This window comes from Pempheris klunzingeri, chromosome 15, assembly GCF_042242105.1.
Source record: "Pempheris klunzingeri isolate RE-2024b chromosome 15, fPemKlu1.hap1, whole genome shotgun sequence".
NCBI lineage: Eukaryota > Metazoa > Chordata > Actinopteri > Acropomatiformes > Pempheridae > Pempheris > Pempheris klunzingeri.
In genome coordinates, this window is record NC_092026.1 from 1,589,236 (window position 1) to 1,615,699 (window position 26,464).

General features: G+C 47.4%; 1 protein-coding gene across 1 annotated transcript in view; it reads left to right on the forward strand.

Moving 5' to 3' along the window:
- The window catches only part of tmeff1a (transmembrane protein with EGF-like and two follistatin-like domains 1a), a 65,594-nt gene that overhangs the window by 11,278 nt on the left and 27,852 nt on the right, over nucleotides 1-26,464 (forward strand). The window contains exons 2-3 of the mRNA XM_070844626.1: nucleotides 17,843-17,952; nucleotides 25,598-25,727. Coding sequence (XP_070700727.1) covers nucleotides 17,843-17,952; nucleotides 25,598-25,727 — 240 coding nt within the window. The remainder of the gene's footprint in view (nucleotides 1-17,842; nucleotides 17,953-25,597; nucleotides 25,728-26,464) is intronic.

Genomic DNA, 26,464 nt, shown 5'->3' on the forward strand with positions numbered 1-26,464 from the left:
CAGCCACTTTTTATCTGGAGTGCAGTGATGCTTCGGCCATTTGTCTGCGTGGCACAGACGGCAAAACAGTCAGCACACAGCCGAGCAATACAAAGTGTGGGGGGGGGCACAGGACCAATGAAATGTTACTGTGACATGTGAAGTAGGAAACTAATCAAAATCAGGTGACACAGAGCTTCGGTGGAACAGAACAAGTGCAGAAGCTCTCTGATGTTAGCATTTAGCTGCACGCTCATCGCAGGAAGGGAGAACTTCCTGAGATGTCGTCTACCCGACAGACGGCGGCCCTCTCCGTGGTGCTGAACACCATCCATCATAGCTATCGTTTTAAGCTATCTGACCAGTTTTTAACCACAGACTGCGTCTTGTTCTCCTGTTTCCAAGCAACAGACGGCTTTGTTTTTGTTTGTGATCATTATCGTCACTATGACAACAATTTTGAACTGTTGTCAATCCAAATCTTACATTTGTGACATCGTGAATGAAATCAGAAACCATCTGGTCAAAGATGAACGAGATGTGATTCATTGGATTATTTGTCTTATTACTGATAACAGATTGTTTCACATGTTGGTATGTTTTAAACATCCAGTCGATCTTCCTCCTTCGCTGTTTATTGCTCTGTTTTTACCGACTAATTGTCTTGTTTAGCATCGAGTACAGAGGCCGCAGACTTCATCTCATTCTACGTTTACAACGGCACTAAAGATGGTCTGTATTCCATATTATTAAAAGGGATTTTATGTTTCTGGGCTGAGCTCAGTGTTAATTTCACCCTGTGAGGAGGAGGAGGGACAGATCTGCTCACTGCTGATGTTTACAGTGTGCTGTGTACAAATATGTGCTGAAAACTCCCGGCGGCCTCGTCTCCGTCGCTGCTTGTGCTCCTTGTTCTCCCGCTGAGCTCATCGTACGTCTCAGAGGAAATGTAAACACGCCGTGTGTCCTGCTGTTGTTTACGTGGATGGAGTGAAGGAGGCTCTGAGGTTTGCTGCACAGCTGCAGGAGACGCTCGTCTGGGATGTGAGAGGGAGAAGAAACGTCTTCCTGTTTCTGTTTGTGTTGGTCTTCTGAGAGCAGAAGAGAAAACCACCGTCCCATGAAGCTCCGACAGCCAGGACTTGGAGAAGCCTTCAGACACCAGGAGCTGGTTCGGTGTGAAGGAGTCAGTTCAGTCCTGATTGTTGGAGGACAGTACAGACTTTAGCCATGTTAGCTGTAAATATATTTACAGCTGAAGGTCAACGCGCCCCCTGTCTGTTGTGTCTGTTGTGTCTGCACCCGTGGCTTTTTAAAGAGACAGTACACTCTTTACGTCACCATTTTGAAGCCTCAGCTTTGGCTGTACGGGCATCGCCATCTTGGCTTTTTGGAGCCAGAGGTGTGACGGCCAACATCTGGTCATCTCCACCTGTTCAGCAAAACTACTACGTGCTTCAACATCTGTCCTCTTAAAGGACCTAGTAAACGGCTCCTGTGGCGTCGGCCGTCTACAGTTAAAGTTAGAAGATGAAGAACAGTCAGAAAGAAAAGCAGTGACCTGAGCAGAGAGCAGCTGATCGTCCAGGATGCATGAAATGTTTCCAGCACCACACGACCAAATCTTATCTCCCAACTGTCAGAGGTCGCGTTGCATTGTGGGTAATGTAGGCATCAGGAAGAAGATTGTGTGGACTAAAAAAGTATGGATTAGGATCCAGGAGACACATCCTGCCCCGCGTGTGATGTCACATGACCTCCTTCAGCCGGCTGATGGCCCCGCCCACTGAACACCTGGTCTGATTACCTGGTAATCAGACGGCGAAGGTCGAGCGAAGTGTGCAAACTGTTCAGAGAGAGACTGAGAAGAGCAGGAAGCAGATTATGAGAAAGGGAACATATTCTAGCCGGACCTCTGAATACGAGGATGAACCTGAAAATGAGCACGTCTCCTTTAAAAAGCCCGTCGTGACTGTGATGATAAATCGGTTTCATTTAACGATTAATTGAACTGAATGCTGGCAGAGTTACATAAGTAAGTAGAGAGATGGAGCGTGTGGAGGACGAGATGCTGTTTCATCGTCTGACTTGCTGATCTGTTTACTCTCAGGTTTTGGGCTCTGGATGTATTTACTGCAGAAAGCAGCTGTGTCTGTTCACATTAGGTGGTCTCCACATGTGGGAATTCTTTCTGTTTGCTTTCACCCGTGGATATTTATTCTGATAGCAGCTTGTCCAACTTCATGCTTTTCAAGAGAAGACCAGTGATTTCTGCCGAACGAGCGGTGTTGAACGAGCTCTCACAGTATTTACTGCTGGAGACGATCAGCAGGAAGCATCGGCAGGATGAACGTTAAGACTGAACATCCTGATGAAATGGTTCAGCTCAGGGGGTTCACGCTCCTGACTTTAGTGTCTGAGCTGCAGGAATACTGAAGAGATGCTTTGTGTTACATAATAGATATTAAGATAACGTCCTTGATGCTTATTCCTCACTGGCAGAGCGTGCAGCTTGTGTCCACCTGGTGAATATAAGTCTAATATTCACTCTCTTTTAGCTCTGGTTTTGGTCCCCACCGGCTGGTCTCTAGCCGTGTTTGGTGCCCGGCAGGTCGTGCACAGTTGGCTAATCTGAGTTTGGTGGCTGAACCAGACCGTAAATGCACCACAAAAGTAAAAGCAGGCGCTAAAAGAGGCTGAAAACATCCAGTAAATCTGCAGAGACGGAGACGATTCTCTGCTGGTTTGTCACGATGAGCGATTTCTTTACCATTAGTGTCATTTAATCAGTTGCTAATATAAAGATATTGATTGGTGGAGCTCTAAATGTAAATCCCACAGTCTCTGGGGATTCATTTATTCCGGCGCTCTGTTCCAGTTGACACCACATCCCTTATTCTAGCCCGGCATTGTGGGAAACACCATGGAAACACCAGCCCCCATTTTCACCATGTTGTTTGTGCATCAGAGGAGCTCGGCCTCTTTGTTTCGCAGTCTTCCACTCACACAAAACCACGAGCACACATCCAGATAGCCGCACTCTGGCCCTGTTAGCCACGCCGCCTCCGCCGCAGCTCAACACATTTCCTCTTTTTGTAAAGCCTCTGCTCCTGAATCAGGCTGTGAAAAGAGCTTTCTGTGACTCCAGGCTCCAAACTGTGTCTGAGAGACGGCCGAGCGAGCAGAAAGTCAGCCAGTGTTTTTCCTGTCGCACCTCCTGCTCGTGTCGGCTGACTGTTTCCACACGGAGACATCAAGCATACGAGGACACCGACCGGATCCTGACGAGTGACTGACAACACAAAATGAGAAAGCGAAGAAGAAGAAGAAGAAAATCCTGTAAAAACAGTTTTAAAATGGCTTCAATTTTCAGTCCAGGTTCACATGCAGGGTTTCAGTTTGAATTAATAATAAAATACCATTTATATACGCAGGCAATCTATTAAAAGCCCTTTAAATAGTATAATAGGAGTAAGTTTTCCCTGAACACCTATTGAGAAATTAGCTGCAACTCCAAAGAACCTTACTTTCTGATTAAATTCCAACATGGATGGTGTTAATGTTACTTGGTACAGTTTCACAGGCTCTTCTTCTTTTAAAAACACTCCAACCACGTGGGGAGCCAATTAATCATTATTAATGTCCTCAGAAAAACGAAACACGTGCCTTATAAAAAGCCTTATTCTTGAACCGAGCTTGTGTGTTGGGGGGGGGGGCAGCGCCGTCTTTATGTCCCGTCACTCTTGTTATGAGCCTGGGGATAAAGAGCAGCTCCTTGCTGATGGTGATGAATTCTTCATGACTAAATAAACCGCCGAGGCTGATTCATACATCTATTTATTCTGCTGGAATTGATTGAACCAATATTTTCACGGCAGAGATGATTCATAATTCAGCGCTGCTGTTTTAATTCTGCAGCCGTGGTGCGGCTCCCTGGCTGTGGTCTGTTGGTATGCATGTCTGCAGCTATCTGGGCCTTCTTTTATTCTCCCCGGCCTTTGTCACCGGGAGCCTCGGGAGCTCATATTCTCTGCAGGGTTTGTTGTGAAGCCATTAGCCGCCGCGGCGCTCAGGGTTAGCCCCCCCCCCTCCACACCCTCCCCCCGTTGGTCGTGGACGGACAAAGAGCCTGGAGCCGGCCGGGGTCGACTCCGGTGCATCTGTAAACCTGCAGCAGCGTCTGAGCGCTGCAGACTCTCTGCTCAGCCTCCCTTTGTGCTCCAATTAAAATACATCAAGTGCAAATCACCTGCTGGGGGGGCCCGGGTCTGGTGTCCTCTGCTGTGCCCAGAATTGGAATGGGACCTGATTAGTCTCGCATCAGAGACTCTGCGGGCGAATCCATTCAATGCAGCAACAAGGCGGGAGGAGGGGGGAGGAGGGGGGAGGAGGGCTGCTGTGAGGCGGAAAAAGTAGCTCACATATAAATGTGGCAGTGTTGGCTCTCAGTTTGGGACCCGCACCACTGAGACGGTGCTGTTTCATGAAGGTTGAAAGCTTGGCTGAGAACAAAGGAAGTGTTTTCATGGCCGAAGTCTTAAAACTCAGAGCTGTTTTCATCCTCGCTGAACCTGATGACGTTCTGCACTGAAGGATTCATCACTCGGCTCGTAAAATGAGGAGATTCAGTTTATTTACACTCACGAGACAAAGACGAGCAGCAAACCGTCGTGTTTCAGAAGCTCCACCGCTGAGTGAAGTGTTCGTGGTTCCCCAGAGGATGAACCCGACTGACTGTGGTCATCCCGTGACTTTCCTCCAGCGTCACATGAGCTGAGTGTTTGAGGTTTTGAGTGAAATATCACAACTGGATCGTTTGGTTCGGACACAGAAGAACTGTTCCTTCGATATTTCACTTTTTTTTATATGAGAAAATAGCGAGTGCACCCGTCAGGCTCCAGGTGAACCCAAAACACTGCCTTCTATTGAGAAAACCTGTGTTTGTAAAGGTTTTATTTTTAGGAGTGCTAGCAGCAGGTCTCTATGGAAACCTCAAACACTGGATGGTGGATGATGAGCTGATTGTTTGAGCTGCGTCTCGTCTTCATTACTGACTTGAGGTTTTGGTTCGTCTTCGCTCAGGTGCATGAAAACCTGCTTTAGTATCTCTGTAATATATAAATAACCACAGAAGAACCTCAAACTGCTCATTTGTACACATGGAAGTGTAAAAGCAGATCAGATCAGTATTGATCTGCAGAGGTGTTGCTATGGGGACATTTTTACTTTGGAGCAGAGCCCAAGCCGTCCAGTCTTTATGCTAAGCTACGCTAACCTCGTCGTTTCCCTCCTCCTGCAGAGAGGGAGTGTCCCTGTGAGCACCTGAGAGCTGAACCCCCCCTTTGTCTTCCAGAGCAGACAGAGCGATGTCGCACGTCAGGGTAAAGCTGTAAACTCTAATCGACCGGCGCTCACATCGGGTCGTGTGCCGCCGCTTCACCATCGATCCCAGGGTGAGAAATATTTGGTGTCCTGTCGGCGGCGTTAACACACCGGTGGGGAGATTCATGTGCCTGCCGGGGGGGTTAGGAGAGGATGAGGTCAAAGGGACCAGAGAGCCAGAGACCCACAGCCATCAGCTCTTTGAGTTCATGACGCCAGCCTTCCACCGATCGCATCACTTTCATAATCACGCTCTCTAAACGTATTGTCCGTGCCGTGGGGCTGAATGATCCTCTTGTCTCCGGCCGTGGCAGATTTGGGGGGCGGTTGCGTGCCCGTGGCGTGCTGGCAGAGGCGTCCACGAGGCTCATGAACAGTCCCGGCATGCAGAGAGGCCGTAAACAGTCTGTGAGAAACGTCTGGAGGACAAAAGCCCCTCTCAGGGTCCGTTTGGCTCCGTGTGCAGACTCTCCGAAGAGCTTTCCACAGTAAAAGCAGCACTTCACCACAAAATAAAACAGATTTATGGCAGGAGAGTCACACAGACAGAGCAGAGCTGCACAGCCTGCCGGGGGCCATCGGAGCTTTACACCAACAGGGTGGAAATACAAGTTTGATCTCTGAGATTTTGACTCTATCAAACCCAGTTTATATCGTTTATTGTGGCCATTTGTTCAGCAGCAGCCGCTCGGTGTGTTCGTGCTCGGTCTGTAGCGATGGCTGCTGCGTGAGTGTGTTTCAGTGTGTCCAACGTGCTCTGCTGCACTGTGGGGGGGCTTTTTATGACATGTTGTCGACCACGACGAGGCCGGCTGTCATGGAGGGGGGGTGCGGCTGAATATGGGACATTTTCAGACGGTCTCTGTGTTACAGCGGACCAATCGCAGCGTGGAGGGGGTGTGGACGTCTGATCCGACGGCGTCTCGTCCCTTTAAACACGCCGACACGGAGTTAATTCATGACATCACATTGAGACAAATGACACGTGTGAAGGGGCTGTAATATAAACTGCACAGTGGGTTGTGTTGTGTGGAGATGAAGAGGCTGATTCAAAGCCAGCAGCAGGTGATGATGATGATGATGATGATGATGAAGCAGGTTTTACAGCTTCGATGCAGCTGCACATGCTGGAAACATCTGACGGTGGAGGAGAAACTGAGACGCTTCAGGGATGTAAACTATGTATTGATTTTAAGGATTCCCCTCCCGATCAGCTGATCCGGGCTGTGGTTAGCCTAGCTTAGCACACAGGCAGAGAAGATCCAGGGCCTTGTTCTTTTATTGTGTTAAAGAAAGCCATGAGACATCATCCCTCCCACAGCTGGGATCTAATCCACGTCCTCATGTTTAACTCATACTAATATTACGCCTCAACAGACGACACAGCGTCCTCCCCATGTGTGTCCCCCCCCCCCCCCACAAAGATCCAGCTGAAGCCTCAGGTCCTCTCTCTCCTCCTCCGTCCTGTTGTTTATCTGTTTCCCTCTGACACCATGAGAGTATCTGGAGATTCTTCAGCTTCCTGTCCTCAGTGCGGCCAGAAGGCTGAAGGCAGGAGATGGAGAGAAGATGGTTCTTCTTCACTGCCTCGTGTTTCTGTTCTGGGGGGGGGGGGCGGCATCAGAGGAGCTGGAGCAGTACAGGGAGCAGGAGGGACAGAGAGGTGCAGCCGAGGGCCTGAAGGACGCCACGTGGCTGATAGATCTTTTTATCTGCGCAGTTTAAAAACCAGCGCACCCCCCCCCCATCTGAGGAACCGACCTGAACCTGCTGAGAGCTGCTGCACTGATGTCACTCTTTCTGTTGTTGTTAGTGGGTGTTACACACACACACACACGCACACGCACACACACACGCACACGCACACACACACACACACACACACACACACACGCACACACGCACACACACACACACACACACACCCTGTTGCTCTCTTTAATGAGTCTTAAATGACGGTCTGCTTGAAAGCCATTTCATGGAGGCCTCTGCTTACAGTTTAGATAATAGGTGTCAAATGTCAAGTCATGATTCTCCCACTGTCTCTGTCTGCCCACACACACACACACACACGCACACACACACACACACACACACACACACACACACACACTTCACACCGTCTCTTATTTTGATGGTTTGAGTGAGGCCTGCTGCATGTTTACAGTTTACTGCACCATCACTGTGACAACAGGTGAAATAGCTGCTGTTGCATTAATCAGGATTTTGTATTTCATCCTCTCATCCATACCATAATCTAATGATCCCCCACCAGCGCGGCCCCCCAACATAGTTTTAACACAGTAATTACTCATGCAACATGTTGATCGCTATTTCCACTGTTTAATATTCCAAATGTTGTTTTACCTGACTTGTCAACAGAGTTAATGCTAATCTGGATCGTTCCAACCTAATATATTATAGATAAAATATGTAATACAGGAATTAAATGACGTCGGAGTCGGCAAGTTGTTATTCCGACTTGAGGGGAATTTTCCCAGTTGGAGTCTATTTTTCCCATTATTCCAGCACCATGTGAATGCACCATAAATGTGCTAACATGATGTTTATCACCGTCTCAGTTTAGCATGCTAGTTAGTTAGTTAGTTAGCTAGTTAGTTAACTCCAACGCTGGCTGCTAAAACCACAATGTCCTGATTTACATTTTTATCTCTGTTCACAAAATAAGATACAACATAAAAAAATAAGACGGACGATCAGTTTTGGTTCACTGGAGCTCGGCTAACAGTTTCCCCCTACTTCTACTGTGTGTGCTAAGCTAAGCTAAACACGCCCTGGACCTGTCTATGTCCTGGACGCAGACACAGTGTGTTAATCAGCACCTCTGGGGGGGTTTGCCACCTTTGTACACACATAATATACTCGGAGGGTTCGTACACGGCCACAGAGTGAACTTTAAAATCAGCTTTTTATGCCAAATTTAAACCTGATCCCCGCTGGCTCCCTGCCTGCCAGGCCCTGCTGTTCAGCGCTCTGGGGGGTGAAATCAAATTGGCTGAGAAATGTTCACCGCCCTGCTGCTTTTACTGCACATAATGTGAGCATGTACTGTATAATGGCAGAGCGCTGCCCGCAACTAAAACACATCCAGATTTCTAGTTTAAATCAGCGCTCTTTCTAAATGCACGGCTGGGAAATACAACTTTTGGGGAATATCTGAAGTAAAACTAGAGTGACTTTGATTATTTGATTAGTCACATAATTCATTAATTCCCTCAGTGCCTCTGCTGTGAACCATAGAGGCATTTCTGTGATTGAAGAAACATTTAGTATCTCTGTACTAATAATCACGATGGCGTCCTACAGGACGATGACTTGAGCAGAAACGGGCGGCAGCAGCACCTCGTGCTCTGAGCTGAGTCATGACTCGCTCTGCCGCTCTCGTTTAGCGCCTCAGCCTGAAGTCTGTCACACCTCGGCGGCTGTTTCACACTGCTGCAGGTTTCAGAGCAGCGTCGGAGGAACCGGAGGCCCCGAACCCTCCAAGGATGAGACAAATTAAGATTTAGAGTCCGTCCACCTTAAGCTGCTGTAATCTCTGAGCCACGAGGTGTCGTCCACACGTGTAACACTACAAAGCAGATATTCTCCTCTGTGCTTTGGCCTCTCGTCCTCATTCAGTCGGTGTTTTTGTAAAGTGCCTTCCAAAGAGCACATTTTCCAAAATGCCTTTTCTGTGCGGACATGAAAAACGGAGCGTTTTGGAAACAGCACTCAGTTCCTGCCTGGAACAGCTGCAGCATCGGCCTCTTAAACCCCCCAGAAACTGTGGCTGTGGATGATTCTGTTTAAATAAAAGAAGCTCTCTGCGCTCTCCTCTGGTGTTTGACCTACCGGCGACGCCCCCCCCCATGGCAAAACATAACCTTCCCAAAACTCCCCCAGAGTGTAAATCTTAAGCCGCCGGCTTGGTGTGTCGGTGTGTTCGGGGTAAACGGAGCTTTGGGGGGGGGCTGTGTGACACCAGGTCTACAAGTTTCTCGCTCATCATTCATTTGAAATGTCAATATGGCCGAACACACAGCAGAGCTGCTGCTGCCGCTAACCTCCCATTTCTGCTCATTTGGACAACGGCGTTATTAGAACAGAAGCGTTTGATCACAGCAGCAGGAAGTGTGAAGAGTTTCTGGGCTGCTGTCACACAAGTGGACTGAGAGATGTACCTGTGTCCATGTTGTTCAGGTGCTTCACAGTGGACTTACTGCTGACCGGCGTAGATAAAGACTCAGTGGGTTCAGTCACTCCGGCTCCAGCCGACGGACTGATATATCTCACTCATGTAGGCTCAGCAGGAAGACGGCAGCATTGTTTCATGAACTAATTCACTGATTTCACTGATTTTACTGGAGACTCTGCCTCCAGTGACACCAGGAAGCTGGCAGATACTATTAAAGAGTACATGCATGAATCAGACAGCACTGACGGCTGATCCTGAAACATACTGTGTGGGGTAGCTCACTGTTCATTTAAACGAACCCTGATGGACCTTTTATGTGACATTTTGGGGACTGTTATTATTTTCCAGGGCTTGTCCTTGATTAGAAAGCTACATAATGATATGTACATCACCACTGTAAGTTGGACTGCAGTGGATCTGAGGCTTAATTGTCTTGTTAGGAACAAACCCGAGGCCCAAGTGACCCGACTCGCTTTAGAGAGACTTCCCTGGAGGTCAATTACTTCCTGCTCAGCCTCTGCGTCAGACTGCAGAATGAACCTGGAAGGAGTCTCTCTGTCCTTCTCATCTGTTCAGCATGAATAAAACATCAAAGCTGTTATCTTCACGCTGCACTCTCTGCTTCCCAGGTGAAGATTAGTCGGCTGCAACAGCTGATGAAGCCAAACGAGCTGAGAGTCTCCGAGCGACTCGCAGTCAGAGGCTCGCTGTGCCTTCGAGGAAAAATATTCACAAAACTGGACAAATTAGTCCCAGTTCCAGAGGAGGAGGAGGAGGAGGAGGAGGAGGAGGAGGAAGGGCTGTAATTAGACAGCAGGTCCTCCTGCAGCATCTGCTCAGTGTCACTGTCACGGCTGAAGGTTCAAATCAGTGTTTGTGTTCGTCACACTCGTTTACTGAGCAGCATTAGGAAGCATTTGATGATGCGATGTGAAGTAATATGCAGATGTTAACTGTAAAAGCAGGTCTGCGACGTATTTTAGAAGCACTTCCTGGTGTGTTGGTCGAAGAAGCAGTCCAATGAATGAAATAGTGTGAGAAAAACAAGAAAGGAATCCAGAGTCTGTGGATAAATCATCCTGGACTCAAGGCTGCAGCCAACGAGCCGGTCGCACAAGAACGGCAGAGAAATGCAGCCAAACTTTAAACGACAGCGACGGATTGGGGGGAGTCTTCTCCACCATCTTCACACATTCACACACTGCAGCGCTGCAGATCTCCTGACTGATGGACGTCTGAGCCGAAGAACGAGAGCGAGCTGCTGCTCAGCGACAGACCGCCGTCTAGTGAGCTAACGCTACAGCTAACGCTACAGCTAATGCTACCTTTGTGTTTATGTGATTGTGACTTTAACAGAGGTGGTTATTTGAGACACTGGGGGAGGGGGCTTCACCTCCACACTGGCTCCTGACAACAACCTTTTTCTTTTTTTTTTAAACCATTTTTGTAAAATCCATTTCAACAAAAAGGAAGTGACATTTCACACGTACTTTTATTTCTCAGCTCCTCTGCATTTCTACACCTTCAAGGCAGTTTCGTAACTTTCAAACGTGTGATGCAACATAACAAATAACCCTTTTACCATCAGTTAACATCATATCTCCTCTGTGTGTGCGATGCACGTGGTCCTAGCTGCTCTACAGACGGCTGGACGTGTTGGTTTAGCTCAAACCCAAAATCCGGTGAGAGTTTAGCCAATCGGGGGTTATCCAGACCATCTAGATAACTTTTTTCATATTTTAAATCCTCGTTTTACGTCAATGTTCGGTTTGCCGCTACGTCCCTTTGACCTGACGATCCTGAGTATGATTACATACATACATTTCATGAGCGTCTACCCAGCAGGTGTTGAGAGCCTACTGAGTATGATCCAGGTGTTTTGTCTGGACATGAATAATGACGCAACGTGGTGTAAAACTGTAAATAGATAGAAAGAATAGAATAAACGGGACAAGAACATTTAATCTGCTGCTTCTGTTTTTCCTGTTTAGATCCCTGAAGATTCATTTCATCTGATGATCCTCTGAGGATGATATTGTGAAACCGAAACCGAATATAGAAATGCTAAATATTCACGCTAAAGGACGTCAGCATCCCTGTGTTGTCTGAGGAGGAGGAGGAGGAGGAGGAGGTCAGGGCTTCATGTTTTATTCAAACAGCAGAGGAGAACAGAGAAAAGCTCTTCACACAGGAACTCATCCAGCTGCTGCGGTCAGGAGGTTTAAAATAGATCCAGGAACAAATGGACAGCAGGAGCCGAGCAGCTCTCAGCGTTTAGTCTTCATTAGTCTGAACACACCTCACAAACATCATCACGTTTCATCCAACATCTTCACTTCCTCTCTTTGTATTCCTCATCCTGAGAGGAGCTTCGGGAACTCAGTGTGTCGTGTTCCTGCTGCTGTGCTTCTCATCGGGGATAAAACACCTCAGACTGACTGGAGTCTTTAATCCAGACTGATTCTTTAACACAAACATGTTGCAGAAACATTTTTAAGTAAGTTTTCCGTCTCAGTCGGAGAAGCTGAAGAGTTTCTTCAAGATGTTTTACATGATGATAAGGTTTCCACTTCTTAACTCTTTCCACAAGCACACACAGAGAAAATAACAGGTGTGATCCTTAATGATACAGTTACTGCAGGCAATAGTTGTTAACCAGCCCTGATATCTCTGCTGCTTTAGAGAGCGTCCAGCTACACCTGCATTTCTTATTCATGAGTTGGAGTGTGACTGTAAGGGTGAAGAGGAAACCCTGAGCAGCAAACACCAGCTGCTTCACCTCAATGTGGATCTTAAGTTATTTATAAAACTTTAATTTGATGTGGAAATGATCTCTCTCTCAAAGCGAAGCCCAGATTCTCCTGCTGCTCACTGCACCAATGTGGTGAGAGGAACGGTCAGGTAAAGGTGGGAGGGATCAGTTGCCAGATGTGAGATGTTCTGACATGAAAACAGAAGCGACCACGGCTGCTCCTGACTGAAGGCTTTGTGCTCGGTGTCTCCTCTGGATGAAACGTCAGCACAATGAGTTCACGTATAAATCTGAGAACAGTCTCCTAAACGAGGCCCCGGGGGGAGCGAAACCTTCTTCAAGCAAAAGTTTAGAAGTATCATCAGCAAAGTGCATAAAGTATGAGAGTAGAAGTACGATTGTCCTCATCACTATTATCATTAGGATTAGGATGCACGTGTGTCGGGGTGCGTTCCCTTTCTTCACCTGCAGGCTGGGAGTGATGAGCAGGTGGACTAATGAGCAGCAGTTACATTAAGACCAGAGGCAGATGTTCTTTTATTGGCTGTGAGGAGCTTCTGTTTCAACGTCTCCTCCTTTTAAAAACAGAAGCAGTGCGACGCGGCGTCCTTGAGAGGAAAGTGTTTGTCACAACTAAAGAGGAGCAGGAAACAAGATGCTGAGCAAACTGTGTGTGGAGCTTTGAAGCTTCAGGGAAGTACGAGTGAACGATAGTGTTTGAGTGTCCTCAAAAAAACCACAGAGAGATTTTTGGATTCACACGGAGACGTGGAGCATTCGCGTCTTGTGGCGTGGTGGGGACTGGAGCCCCATCATGCATCACTGATGGCGGTATTTGACATGAATGTCAGGCCTTCTCCTGTTTCACGTCTCTGCTGAGGATGAAGTCTCTGCTTTTAGAGGAGCAAATCAATACGACACAGCCGACCGGGAGAAGGTTTCACTTCTCTATGAAATGAAAACCTCACTGGAGATGAGCCTGTGTGTGTGTGTGTGTGTGGGGGTGTGTGTGTGTGTGTGTGTGTGTGTGTAGGTGTGTGTGTGTGTAGGTGTGTAGGTGTGTGTGTGTGTGTGTGTGTGTGTGTGTGTGTGTAGGTGTGTGTGTGTGTGTGTGTGTGTGTGTGTGTGTGTGTGTGTGTGTGGGTGTGTGTGTGTGTAGGTGTGTGGGTGTGTAGGTGTGTGTGGGTGTGTAGGTGTGTGTGTGTAGGTGTGTGTGTGTGTAGGTGTGTGTGTGTGTAGGTGTGTGTGTGGGTGTGTAGGTGTGTGTAGGTGTGTGTGTGTCTCCAGTGGTGGAATGCATCTCAGTACATTTACTGAAGTACTTGTACTTTACTGGAGTATTTCTGTTTTCTCCTCCTCCTCTTCTCAGAGTAAATACTCTACTTTTACTGCTCCGTCTTCGTCCAGCAGCTTTAGTTTCTTTACAACATTCAGATTTTTGCACACAAAACATGAACGTGTACAAAGTGCAGCTCAATCAATGAGTCATTCTTCCTGTGAAAACATTCCTCTGCTTGGTTTTTCCTCTGAATGTTTCTTAATGTTGATGTTTGGACTGTTGGTTGGACACTTTGTCACTTTGGATCTTTAAAGCTTTAAACTCCTTTTCGTCGTCAGACTCTCGTACTTTTACTGTAGTAACATTCTGAATGCAGGACTAGTGTTTATTCTGTATGTTATAATAGTATCTGTTATATTTAAAACGTGTGCAGAGACTCTTTGGACTCTTGACATAACCTGTGGTTGAATCATGTTTCTCCACCACCAGAATACATCTGGAGGTCTAATCTGTCAACTCCAGCAGACATCGTTATTGCCGATCACTTGTGATCACTTATTGATCTTGTGGAAGGCCCCCCTGAGTAGAAGCAGCAGACCAACGCGTTGAGAAGCGTGAACTGCGTGTGTGCTGAGACTCCAGGGCCTCGGAGCAGCAGGCAGAAGATGAAGTATTGACGTCCGTCTCTCCTGGAGTCAGGGCTGCAGAGGAGGAGCCGTGGGTGGGGGGGTTAGATAACGAGCCCGGCTGGGTGGCCGTGACGACCGGGCGCGGCTCGGGGGATTTGCGAGGTGGATGTGCCTCCGGGCGGCGACCGCTGCTGCTACGCTCCGTCAGCTTCTTTAGTTCTGCTCCGATCCAAAAGAGGGAATTATGTGCATCTGAAATCCCTGTTTGTGTTGTAAAATGTATGAGGGCGAGGAACCTGAACACAACACGGCCGGGGTCGACTACAAACACACACCATGAAATTTATCTGTGAGGCGGCGACTCGCTGCTCAGATAGCACACACACACACACACACACACACACACACACACACACACACACACACACACACACACACACACACACACACACACACACACACACACACACACACACACACACACTCTGGTCAGAACACAGCAGACGCTCTCATTTGCATTCGTGTTTGTCGCCTGCCGGAGGTTTAAAGACTTCTGCTCGTCGATCAGCATAATCCCAAATTGTTTGGGCATTAAAGGTTTAGCTTTCTGAAACCTGCAAACAGGAAGCAGAAGACACTCCGGCAGGATTGATCAGCAGCGTCTGTGGGCCTCCGGGCCGCTGATGGATGTGGCTGCCGGTCGGACCTAATTAGCCATGAAGGGCCCGCCGCCTGCCGCGCCGGGCGGAGCTCATCGCTTCAGCCGAGATGGAGGAAAAGTGCTCATGCGAAGATTTGACCCCATTCAGCTTATGTCTAAACAGCAAAGTGTAAAAGCACCTGAGAAGGTGTTAATGCATCTGCAGCTGAAGCTACGGTGACGGGACAGAAGTGACCAGTTTGTTAAATAAGAGTCGTGACACCAGTCTAGAATCCTTAATGTTGAGTTCCTGAATCGTTGGGTTCTGTCTTGGCATATTGGTGCTATATAAATTCTGATTGATTGATTGATAGATTGATTGATTGATGGCAATCAGTTTGTGGGCTTTGAATCCTGTAATTTGGGCGCCGCCATCTTGGTTATAGAAGCAGGAGTGATGTTAGGTTTGACCTCTGCATCTGATTGGTCGGGTTCAGTCAGGACCCTCCTCTGATTGGTCGGGTTCAGACAGGACCCTCCTCTGATTGGTCAGTGAGCAGGTAGCCCCGCCCTAAAGCCCTCTTCCTGGTGTATCTTCCTCTAAATGGACCATCATTTACTAAATGAACTGAAGAAGACTGTAAACTAGAGACTGAGAGCAGAAACTGTTCACTGAGCTGATAAATCAGGAGAGAAGTCTCCTCACTTCCTCATTGACTTCCATCCAATCAGACTTCTGTTTGGAGCCGGTGGAGTCGCCCCCTGCTGGACACTAGAGAGGATGTACTCTCTACTCCCAGCAACCTTAGCACCAACAGCGGCCGACCTGTCGTCTTCAGATCGCTGTTGTTTTTAAAGATGGCGACCACAAAGTTTTATTTGGTCTTGGTTGGTTATGATGATCTCTTTTGCTGCTGAAGTGAAACGTTCGCTGCCTTGTGACGGGGTTAGTGTGGGGGGAAGAGTTAAAGTTAGATGTCTGATCAACACCTGATATCTTCTGACCATCTATCTGACCATTAAAAAGGTCCAAAAGCTTCCAAACACGACGAACAGCAGCGAGATGGAAGAGTTAAACGCTTTCTAAGAATAAAATCCACCGCTGGAACAGAACAGAGCAGAACAGAGAGAGGAACTCAGCCTTGAGTGAAAAACCAATTTAGTTTCTCTCCCAAATTGGAATAACCTCCCGTTTTGGGGATTTTCATTTCAGACCTTTTTAGTGCATCAATAATTTAAAACTCTCAAAGTAAAGTGACATTTTCAGTGCAACACATGGAGAGTGTTCCTTTGTGCTGCCGCTGCTCCTCCAGCTGTGGCTTCTGCTCTTCTGTTTGCCTTCTCCTTCAATCTGTTGGTTAGTTTTCCTCGTTTGCTCCTCGCCGTCTCCCCGTCCTGGTTTCACGGCGTCTGAGCCGGAGTTTCCTGTCTCCTCGCTTCTCCTTCGCCAGCCAACTTCTGCGGCTGGTTGTCGCTGCGGCCGGTGGCGGCCATTTTTAGTCAGGGAGGTCTGCAAGCAGTAATTACAGGGAAATAACACGAGTCTTCAGAGCCCACTCAGCTGTGGTGTGACACACACACACACACACACACACACACACACACACACACACACACACACACACACACACACACACACACACACAGGGAGGAGGCTGTGGCTTTTATCTCAAAGAACATGTAGATAATTTAAGTCGGCTGCACATTTCTGTGCTGTGGAGGCCTGTTATTATCAGACAGAACATGACTTCCTGTACAAGAGCAGTGTGTGTGTGTGTGTGTCTGTGTGTGTGTGTGTGTGTGTGTGTGTCTGTCTGTGTGTGTGTGTGTCTGTGTGTGTGTGTGTGTCTGTGTGTGTGTGTGTGTCTGTGTGTGTGTGTGTCTGTGTGTGTGTGTCTGTGTGTGTGTGTCTGTCTGTGTGTGTGTGTGTCTGTGTGTGTGTGTGTGTCTGTGTGTGTGTGTGTGTCTGTGTGTGTGTGTGTCTGTGTGTGTGTGTCTGTGTGTCTGTCTGTGTGTGTGTGTGTCTGTGTCTGTGTGTGTGTGTGTGTCTGTGTGTGTGTGTGTCTGTGTGTGTGTGTGTGTCTGTGTGTGTGTGTCTGTGTCTGTGTCTGTGTGTGTGTGTGTGTGTGTGTGTGTGTGTGTGTGTGTGTGTCTGTGTGTGTGTGTGTCCTCAGATCTGCTTCCAGATTGACTTCCAGAGTCGATAAGTCGCATGGTGACATTTCGTGTGCTGATCTGGAATCGGACAGTTTCAGCTGTGCAGGATTACAAACAGCAGCTGACTCGTCTTGAGAGGGAAACTGAGCTGAACACCATTCAGCCTGTTCACCACACACACCAGGAGCAGGGACGTGTTCCTCCACTAAAACATCTACTTCCTGTTCAACCTTAAATCATCAGCACGAAGGACGACACAGCTTCATCAACAGAGTTTAAGAGTGTAGCTGCAGACCCTCAGCTGGGGGGGGTCCACCACCATGTGATGTCTTTTAGTTTTCTCGTCACCGTCTCTGTCAGCTGATTGTGTCGCTGCTTTTATCCGACGTGAGCACATTACAGTGGATGAATGAGTGAATCTGCACTGTGGGGGTGATTCAGGGGTCTGGACCCCCCCAGAGCTCTGATGGCAGAACAACCTCTAAGGACAAACTAGCTATAACTGTGATGAGTGTAGCTGTGGAGAGCAGTGAGCAGTGACTTGGCTCATGAATGGTTCCTCTAACCCAGCAGCTCTGTGCTCCCCCCTGCTCCCCCCAGCCCCCCCCCTGCTCTCACCTGTAGCTCAGGTATCTGCTGCTGTGACGTGCAGCCCTGCTCACTGCTCATAAACTCATAAAAGTGTCGGGCTTTTATCCTGAGTGAATGTGTGATCAGAGGGGGGTGTCAGAGTTCACTGCTGCTACTTGTGGAGGTGTTGTAGGTCTGACTCACCCTATTGATCTACCTGCTCACCGCCTGTCGTTTGTTCCTCCCTCTGTTGTAGATCTGTCGGAGAAGAAGAGCGACCTGCGGGTCTGTGACGACTCCACCTGTCGATTCGGAGGCGTCTGCAGGGACGACGGAGCTCAGCTGAAATGTGTCTGCCAGTTCCAGGTAGAAAAAGATGAAGTGATCCTTTTCCTTCTTCCTGCTTAGTTTGACTGTGGTGTGTTGTAGTGTTGTGGTGAATCCCTGTTTTAGTGAATGTAGTCTGGTGTGTGTGCTGTTTGTGGTTAAACCAAAAGGATCTTCCAGGTCTCTCTCTGTAGGGATCCTTTCCATGATGTTGTCACACACTTAGAATAACACTCTGAGCCTGTCAGTGGATCAAACAAGCTCTTTTAGTGGACCTACTGTGATCAGGTGCAGTTGTCCCAAAGGATCACGTTGCAGCCATTGCAACCCTGTTTGGTGGCTGCTGGTGTAAAAATACCAAAGTTACCCTTCGACCTGGTCCTCCCAATCAGCATTCTGAATGTATCGTCCACTCAAACTGTCGTTGAGTCCTCTAGGTGGGGCTCCGTCCACAGCAGCACGTTGTGTGGCGACTGTGGAGAAGGAGCAAATAATGTGAAGTGTCCCTTTAATACTTTCACTGTCCACTTTTACAGTTTCAGTGTGATTTACTCACTAAAGTCTCCCCCCATGTGAGAGCAGCTCTGACCTCCGTCTCCTTTAATTATGACCGTGAGCTCACAGCTAACGAAGCTTTATGAGCAGCAGTGGTCCTCTGTGGGCTCCGGCTGACCTTTTCCCTCATTGGTGGAGATCTGCAGATACTCTGCCTCTGCACCAGACGCTCTGAGCCAGGGAGGATGCTCTGAGATTAACTCTGATCTGACTAAAAAGTCGTCTAGTTAATGTTCAATCAGACAGCTGACGGCAGAACAAAATAAAACTGGTGTGATGGTTCGTCTGAACTTGGCCAAACATTGTTTAGGAGGTAAAAGGTGCAGCGTCGTAGTGTGAAGTACAGTTTTACCTCCACTCCTCCTCAATAAAGTGAAGAGCTACAGACGGACGGACGGACAGATGCTGCTGTGTTTCGCTCTGAAGGATAATTAGCTGATGTGATCTTTCTCTCTGATGGTGGACACCAGAGAAACACCAGCGTTCACACTCATTAGCATATTTAAAGATGATTCTAATGTTGCTTTCAGTTAAGACCAGAGGCCCATGTCCCGTCCTTCAAGTGTTCTTGGTTAAATCTCTTGTTCAGAGGATTGGAAGCACCAGTGGCAGCTTTGTGATCCACTGCAGCTCTACTTCACATCACACGTTCATTTCTAGTCATTTAGTATCTGCACCTGTTGTTTTCTTTTCTTTCTCAGCAGAATACAAACACAATAGTCATGCTCCAGTCATTTGTAATCCTGGTTTTAAGCTGACCTGTAGTTTTTAAAGTCTGCAGCAGAAAAACTAGAAGCGGTTTTCCCAAACTTGTGGGAGAGTTTTCACCAGACAGGCGCTGACAGGTGGAGCGATGGTTACAGCAGCCGTTTAATGGGGAGGTGATATATGATGGCGAGCCGCCGTTAAGGGCTTTATAAATGAACTAATGCCCGTCCACGGCCACCCAACCTTTTAGAAATGATCCGCAGTGATGAGCAGAGTAACTGTGATGAATCTCACAGCGAGCGATGAACTCAGTCGAGTGGTTCAGGTCACGTCTCCACAAATGTTGTTTAACCTCCAGCTTCCTGAGAAACGTCACAAACCTTCGCCCTTTGGTGAGGTCGTTACTCCCAATGATGACAAGCCGACGTTAGGTCGCTCCTACAGACCTCCAGGAGGACGCAGGGAGCGCAGAACTGGTTCACAGTGACCCAGCAGACAAATCCATCCGTCAGCTGTTGTCACGGCAACCAGATGTTTGGGCCTTTTTAGCTGCAGGCCCAGGTGTGACTGACACACTCAGGTGATAACGGATCGTTCTTTCTTTATCAAATATTTTCAGCTGCATGAAACTAAAAGAGAGCTGAAGAAGCTTCTCAGTGCAAAACTATAAATCTGATCCAGAGTCAGCTGTTTTCAGCAGTGTTCTGTTCTCACACTGCTAAAAATAGTTTACTGAGGTTTCTAGTTTTCTCTGTGTGTGAGTGTTTACTTCACTTTACTACATTTATTTAAGAGCTTCAGTCACTCTGTTACTCCTCAAACGCTCAGTTTATAAGATATGAAGCCTTATTTTGAAGGAGGTGGTTGAACTGAGCTCCACTGTGACCAACAGCAGCACTAAAACACCACTAACGTATTAAAGCAGCAGCAGCAGCACGTTACTCTGACCTCTGTTTGTTTTTGATGCTTTAAGTGTGTGTGTGTGAGTGTGTGTGTGTGTGTGTGTGTGTGTGTGTGTGTGTGTGTGTGTGTGTGTGTGTGTGTGTGTGTGTGTGTGTGTGTGTGTGTGTGCTGAGCTGACAGGAAGTACTTCCTGTGTGGGGTCCTGATGAACACGTGTGTGATGACCTTCTGATTGGACGCTGCCGTAGATGAGTTCATGGGAACACTCCCCCCTAACATGCTCTGGGGAGTTATGGGGCCGAGATGGTTTCGGTTAAAGTCCAGAACCACAGGATCCCATCAGGAGGGTTATTTTCTCCTCCACACACAGAGGACTCTTTATGTGCGAGTGTTTTCCCAGGCGGAGGAGATCAGCCATGTGTCCCTTCAACTCACTGTACAAGCTCCTCTGAGCAGCGAGTTGGAGGCTCGACGTCTGACATGAAAACAGAAAGCTGCTGCCAGCTGATCCTGATTCCTGAGATCGTCTCATGGAAACCTCATTAACTCCACACTGTTTGTTGTTCCTCCCTCTGAGCTCAGGAAGCTGCCATGTTTCTTTCTAATGTGACGGTAATTACAACAGGTGTGTGTGTGTGTGTGTGTGTGTGTGTGTGTGTGTGTGTGTGTGTGTGTGTTAAGATAACAAAATGCTCCCTGTGAGGTTTTTGTCAGATGACATTTTGGGATGTGATGAGCTGATCATTCAGGATAACTTTTGCTGGCGCTGGAGTTAAAAACGCAGACAGGATTCAGTTTAAAGGGACATTTTGTGCAGTTTGCTGTTTGACAGTTTGGATGAGGGGGTGGATAGCGTCTAAATCTGTGTGTGTCCTGTGCAGAGATGGGGGCAGGAGCCTAGCTTAGCATAACTAAAAGAGGAAAAAGACCTGTTCAAACCTGTGAGCACACTCCCAAGATGATGCACCCAAAGGTGGCATCATGGCGTCCAGCTAGCCTTTAGCGGCGCTAAAGCTAAAGCTGCTGTGAGTGTGTTTGGTACCAGGATGTGGTCCAGCAGCAGGTGGAGGGTCTGATCCTTCATCAGAGGACCAGGAGTCTGTGATCCTTCCTCAGAGGACCAGGAGTCTGTGATCCTTCACCAGAGGACCAGGAGTCTGTGATCCTTCACCAGAGGACCAGGAGTCTGTGATCCTTCATCAGGGGACCAGGAGTCTGTGATCCAACACAGCAGCTCAGAGAACGTTAGGGACGTTAGCACGGAGACGTAGCAGAGTTAGCTCGCTAGCTAGCAGGAGAGCAGAGGATGAAGCTCAGTGTCAGTTCAGTGACAGTAAAGCATCACGTCATATCCTCTTTTATTTTTATCTTAATGCTTAAAAAAGTCAAACAGACTGTAAACTGTGAATCACAGCTGCTAAAGAGTTTCAGTGATGAAACCTGGACCCCCCCTCTGTTCCTCTGATCTATACTTTAGCTGAACGCTGTCGGAGATCACTGCTCCTCATCTCCAAACCTCTCGGCTGAAGTTTGGATGTGACGGAGACAAACTGCCAAACCCAGAGCTTTCTGTGAGCTCATGGATCACTGACGGCTCTCTGCTCACTACTTCAGTCATTATTGGCTTTCCTTAAAGAAGATAAAGAAGACGTCACCGTGTGCTGGTGGAGGAAGTGTTCAGATCCTCTGCTCCACCCAAACACAGTCACATTAGTTATGTCATGTGTCTCATCCAGGAAATAGATGATATTATTTCAGGTTCATTTGCATAGTTTGACAAAAGAAAACACAGGAAATCTTTGGGGATTATTAAAGTGATTCTGATTCTGATTCTGATGTGATGTGTTGAACCAGGACCTGTGGCAAAGGAAGAGAATAAATAGTTCCTGCCATTAAAACTGCACAAGCAGAGTTTGGTGTCTCTGACTACCAGACTGGTGTTTCTGAACAGCATGGATGGGAATGGAAGGAGAAGAGAAGAGAACAGAACAGACCAGAACAGACCAGAACAGACCAGACCAGAACAGAACAGACCAGACCAGACCAGACCAGAACAGAACAGAACAGAACAGACCAGAACAGACCAGACCAGAACAGAACAGACCAGAACAGAACAGACCAGAACAGAACAGAACAGACCAGAACAGACCAGACCAGAACAGAACAGACCAGAACAGAACAGAGCAGAACAGAACAGAACAGACCAGAACAGACCAGACCAGAACAGACCAGAACAGAACAGACCAGAACAGAACAGAGCAGAACAGAACAGAGCAGAACAGACCAGAACCACAGTGTCTCTGAGGTCCTTCCTGTCTGTGCTGTCTGTCCTGTCTGTCCTGTCTGTCCTGTCTGTCCTGTCTGTGCTGTCTGTGCTGTCTGTGCTGTCTGTGCTGTCTGTCCTGTCTGTCCTGTCTGTGCTGTCTGTGCTGTCTGTCCTGTCTGTGCTGTCTGTCCTGTCTGTCCTGTCTGTCCTGTCTGTCCTGTCTGTGCTGTCTGTCCTGTCTGTCCTGTCTGTCCTGTTTGTCCTGTCTGTCCTGTCAGTGCTGAGGTCTCAGGGTTCAGCTCTGTGGGGGCCTCCTGCTGAGCGATCGATGGCTGTGAGTTAATGGATTATGGATCGTGAGCTCAGTTTGTGTCTGACAGCAGAGTCAGAACCTTAATGTGTGCATGACAACAGTTCACATGGCTGTGATGTCACTCCTGTGTGTGTGTGTTCATGCCAATGGGCTAAAAGTGGGCGTGGCCAATCGCTAAAAGCTGCACAACTTCAAAATAAGCCCTACATTTGAACATTTGAACATTTGAACATTTTAACATTTTAACATTTTAACAACATTAGCAATGGCTGCGTTGCATTAAGCAGCTCCTGTGAGCCAGCATGTCCAGACCCAGACCCTGGACCCAGACCCTGGACCCAGACCCTGGACCCAGACCCTGGTCCCAGACCCTGGTCCCAGACCCTGGTCCCAGACCCTGAACAGGACGCAGCCATCACCTGAGCTCTGACCACGATGTGTGTGTAGATCCACTGGTCCAGACCAGACCAGGACAGGTTCCTCGTCACTAGCGTCTGTCTCATAGTAACCGGGTCACCTTTGAACTTCCTCGCTGGCGTCTCCTGCTGGTGTTTGGCTCCGCCCACCGAGGTTTGGCTCAACCAATGAGCTCGTCCCGGCCAACGACTATGACCATCTATCAGGAGCGATTTGCTCTGGTCTGTTTGGTGCAGAGACAAATACAGAAAATACACAAACAGAAATATAAAATAGATTATTTACAAGACAGATTATGAAGAAATGAAATAACTAAAATGTAAAAAGGCTCTTTGTGTGATCACAGAGGGGGAAGTGCTGCAGGTGTTTAATCTGTGACACAAAGGTTAAGGTGACGCTGATATTTAAATGTCTGTTTGTTCTTATATATGAAAAATGGAGGAAAGATGAAAACCTGCAGGACTGTTGATTTGTGTTGAGTGTTGATTATTACACACACACACACACACACACACACACACACACACACACTGGGAGTTAATCTGCACACCTGCACACCTGCACAGTGATAATCCCTCTTGTTTTACATCCATCCTTATGCATGAACGGGCTGATTTACATAAGGAAACACCCCCAAAGTGCCACATGAATGCAACAACCTGTTGTCAGATTCGGTGCAGGAAGAGTTCAGAGCTGGATGATGAAGAATCACTGGTGACACCCAGCAGGGGGGCAGTGTTAGAGTAACTACTGTTACTGGAGCCGTGACGGGACTTTCTTCTTCTTCTTCTCAAAATAAACAGACGTGACTTTGACTCCAAGGACTTTTCACTGCAGAGCGACAGTCACTGGCTTTTAAAGGAAAACACTGGATCACTGCAGCATCAGAGGATCCAGCACGACTGTCTGACAGTGTTCATCTGTGAATATACATTTATACCCAAGGACACCTGCTTTTATTAGCAAGATCACCTGGTTATTTTACATTTCTTTTTTAGAACTTGTTTTACACCTTTATTTAGTTTTTTATTACTTTGCAACTTAAAACACTTAGTACATTTTTTTTTGCTTATGTGTTTGTATTCATGGTGGTGCTCACTTTAACTTTCTATGCTGCTACTGTAACACCAGAACTTCCCCCTGGATCAATAGAGTCTGTCTGTCCTATCTATCTGTTCTATCTGTCTATCTGTCTATCTGTCTGTCTGTCTGTCTGTCTATCTGTCTGTCTATCTATTCTATCTGTCTATCTGTTCTATCTGTCTATCTGTCTATCTGTCTGTCTGTCTGTCTGTCTATCTATCTGTTCTATCTGTTTATCTATCTATCTATCTATCTATCTATCTATCTATCTATCTATCTATCTATCTATCTGTCTATCTGTCTATCTGTCTGTCTGTCTGTCTATCTATCTGTTCTATCTATCTATCTATCTATCTATCTATCTATCTATCTATCTATCTATCTATCTATCTATCTATCTATCTATCTATCTATCTATCTATCTATCTATCTATCTGTCTGTCTGTCTGTCTGTCTGTCTGTCTGTCTGTCTGTCTGTCTGTCTGTCTGTCTGTCTGTCTGTCTGTCCTATATATCCTATCTATCTATTCTATCTGTCTGTCTATCTGTCTGTCTATCTATCTGTCTATCTGTCTGTCTGTCTGTCTGTCTGTCTGTCTGTCTATCTGTCTGTCTATCTGTCTGTCTATCTATCTGTCTATCTGTCTGTCTGTCTGTCTGTCTGTCTGTCTGTCTGTCTGTCTGTCTGTCTGTCTGTCTGTCTGTCTGTCTGTCTGTCTGTCTGTCTGTCCTATCTAATCCATCTCTCCCCTCCACCTCTGTAGCTCCCTGATAGACCTCAGCTGGATAAACTGTTGGTGTTCTGACCAAAGTCTGAACGTTGCTCATAAAACTGTTCTCCTGTTGTTGAGTGATGAGCTGACAGCAGTGTCTCCTCTGGCCTGCAGACACAACTCAGGGCTGAATAAACAGCTGCTGTCAGGCAACACCTCTAATTACAGTTAATATTCCACTAAAAAGCTGCTAGAGTTCAACATGGGAGATTAGATAGTCACCGCTCCGTCTAGTGAGGATGAAAACACTGTCCATGCTAAAGAGTCTTTGCTGCTGTGGTGTTGTTATTACTGGAAAGTACAAGAACCAATTTTACCTTCATTTGTTTAATGCATGTTTCTAAGTGCAAGAAATGACTAGCATGTATAGAAAAGTAATTCTTAATACAGTATATATATATATATATATATATATTATAGTTTCTTTACTTATTTACTTAATCAGCCCCTGAAAAACCTCACATGAATGTCTGAGTGTCTGATTTCTGCATCCTATGAGACCTTTTTGTGGAATAAAACAGTAGAAACAGTTTCTCTCCTCTCATCAGCTCTCAGCTCATCATCACCATCATCACCGTCTGTCTGTCCGGTGTCTGTCCGGTGTCTGTCCGGTGAGCAGCGGTCACATTGAGGCTTAATTACCATCTGATTGTGTTTGCTCTGCAGTGCCACAAACACTACGTCCCCGTGTGCGGCTCCAACGGAGACACCTACCAGAACGAGTGCTACAGGCGACAGGCGTCCTGCAAACAGCAGAGGCTCATCTCCCGGGTGTCCGACGGGCCCTGCTCCTCCGGTGAGTCTGCCAGGAAATACAGGGGGTCATCGCTATGGAAACCTGGGGGAAAAAACACTATATTGATTGAGGGCGGGGTTTAGGGGGGGTTCATCAGAAGGTGAATTACGACGCTTCATTTATTGATATCGAGCGGTGGAAGAGCGTGTGAGGACATCAGTCAGTGTCTGGAAAGGTTTCAGTCATTTAAAGTGTCGTCTGAGGAAATAATTCAGCTGCTGCCTCGTAAAAAGACTCTTAACTTGTCTTCCTCTGGTCCGACCGGTCGTGTCCTGACGGCAGGTTCCTCCTCCATCACAAGCTGCACAGGTAATAATGAAGTGCAGCTGTTGAGGTAGAAGTGGGGCTCGAACCGGACGAAAAAAGTCAAGTCAATTTAGTTTTTGTCACCAAATGTCACAAATCACAAATTTGCCTCGAGGGGCTTCACAGTCTGCACAGAGCAGGACAGGATCCAGTCACAGACAAACTGAGACAAACTGAGAAAAAGAAGGAAGGAAGCTCAGGAGGAGCATCAGAGGACGAATCCATGAAGCTAGAAGATTAGGACGACTGACTTATAGAGGCTGTAAACTTCTATGAGTGTGAATCACCTTGAAGTGACCTGGACACTGATTATATGATTATCAGAAGGGAGAGCCAGCGCTCTGCTGTCCGTCCGGTGGCTTCACGAGCACAGACGGTTAGTGACGAACACAGTGGAGGTAAATGGAACCCACTTTGGTAGCACAAGACAT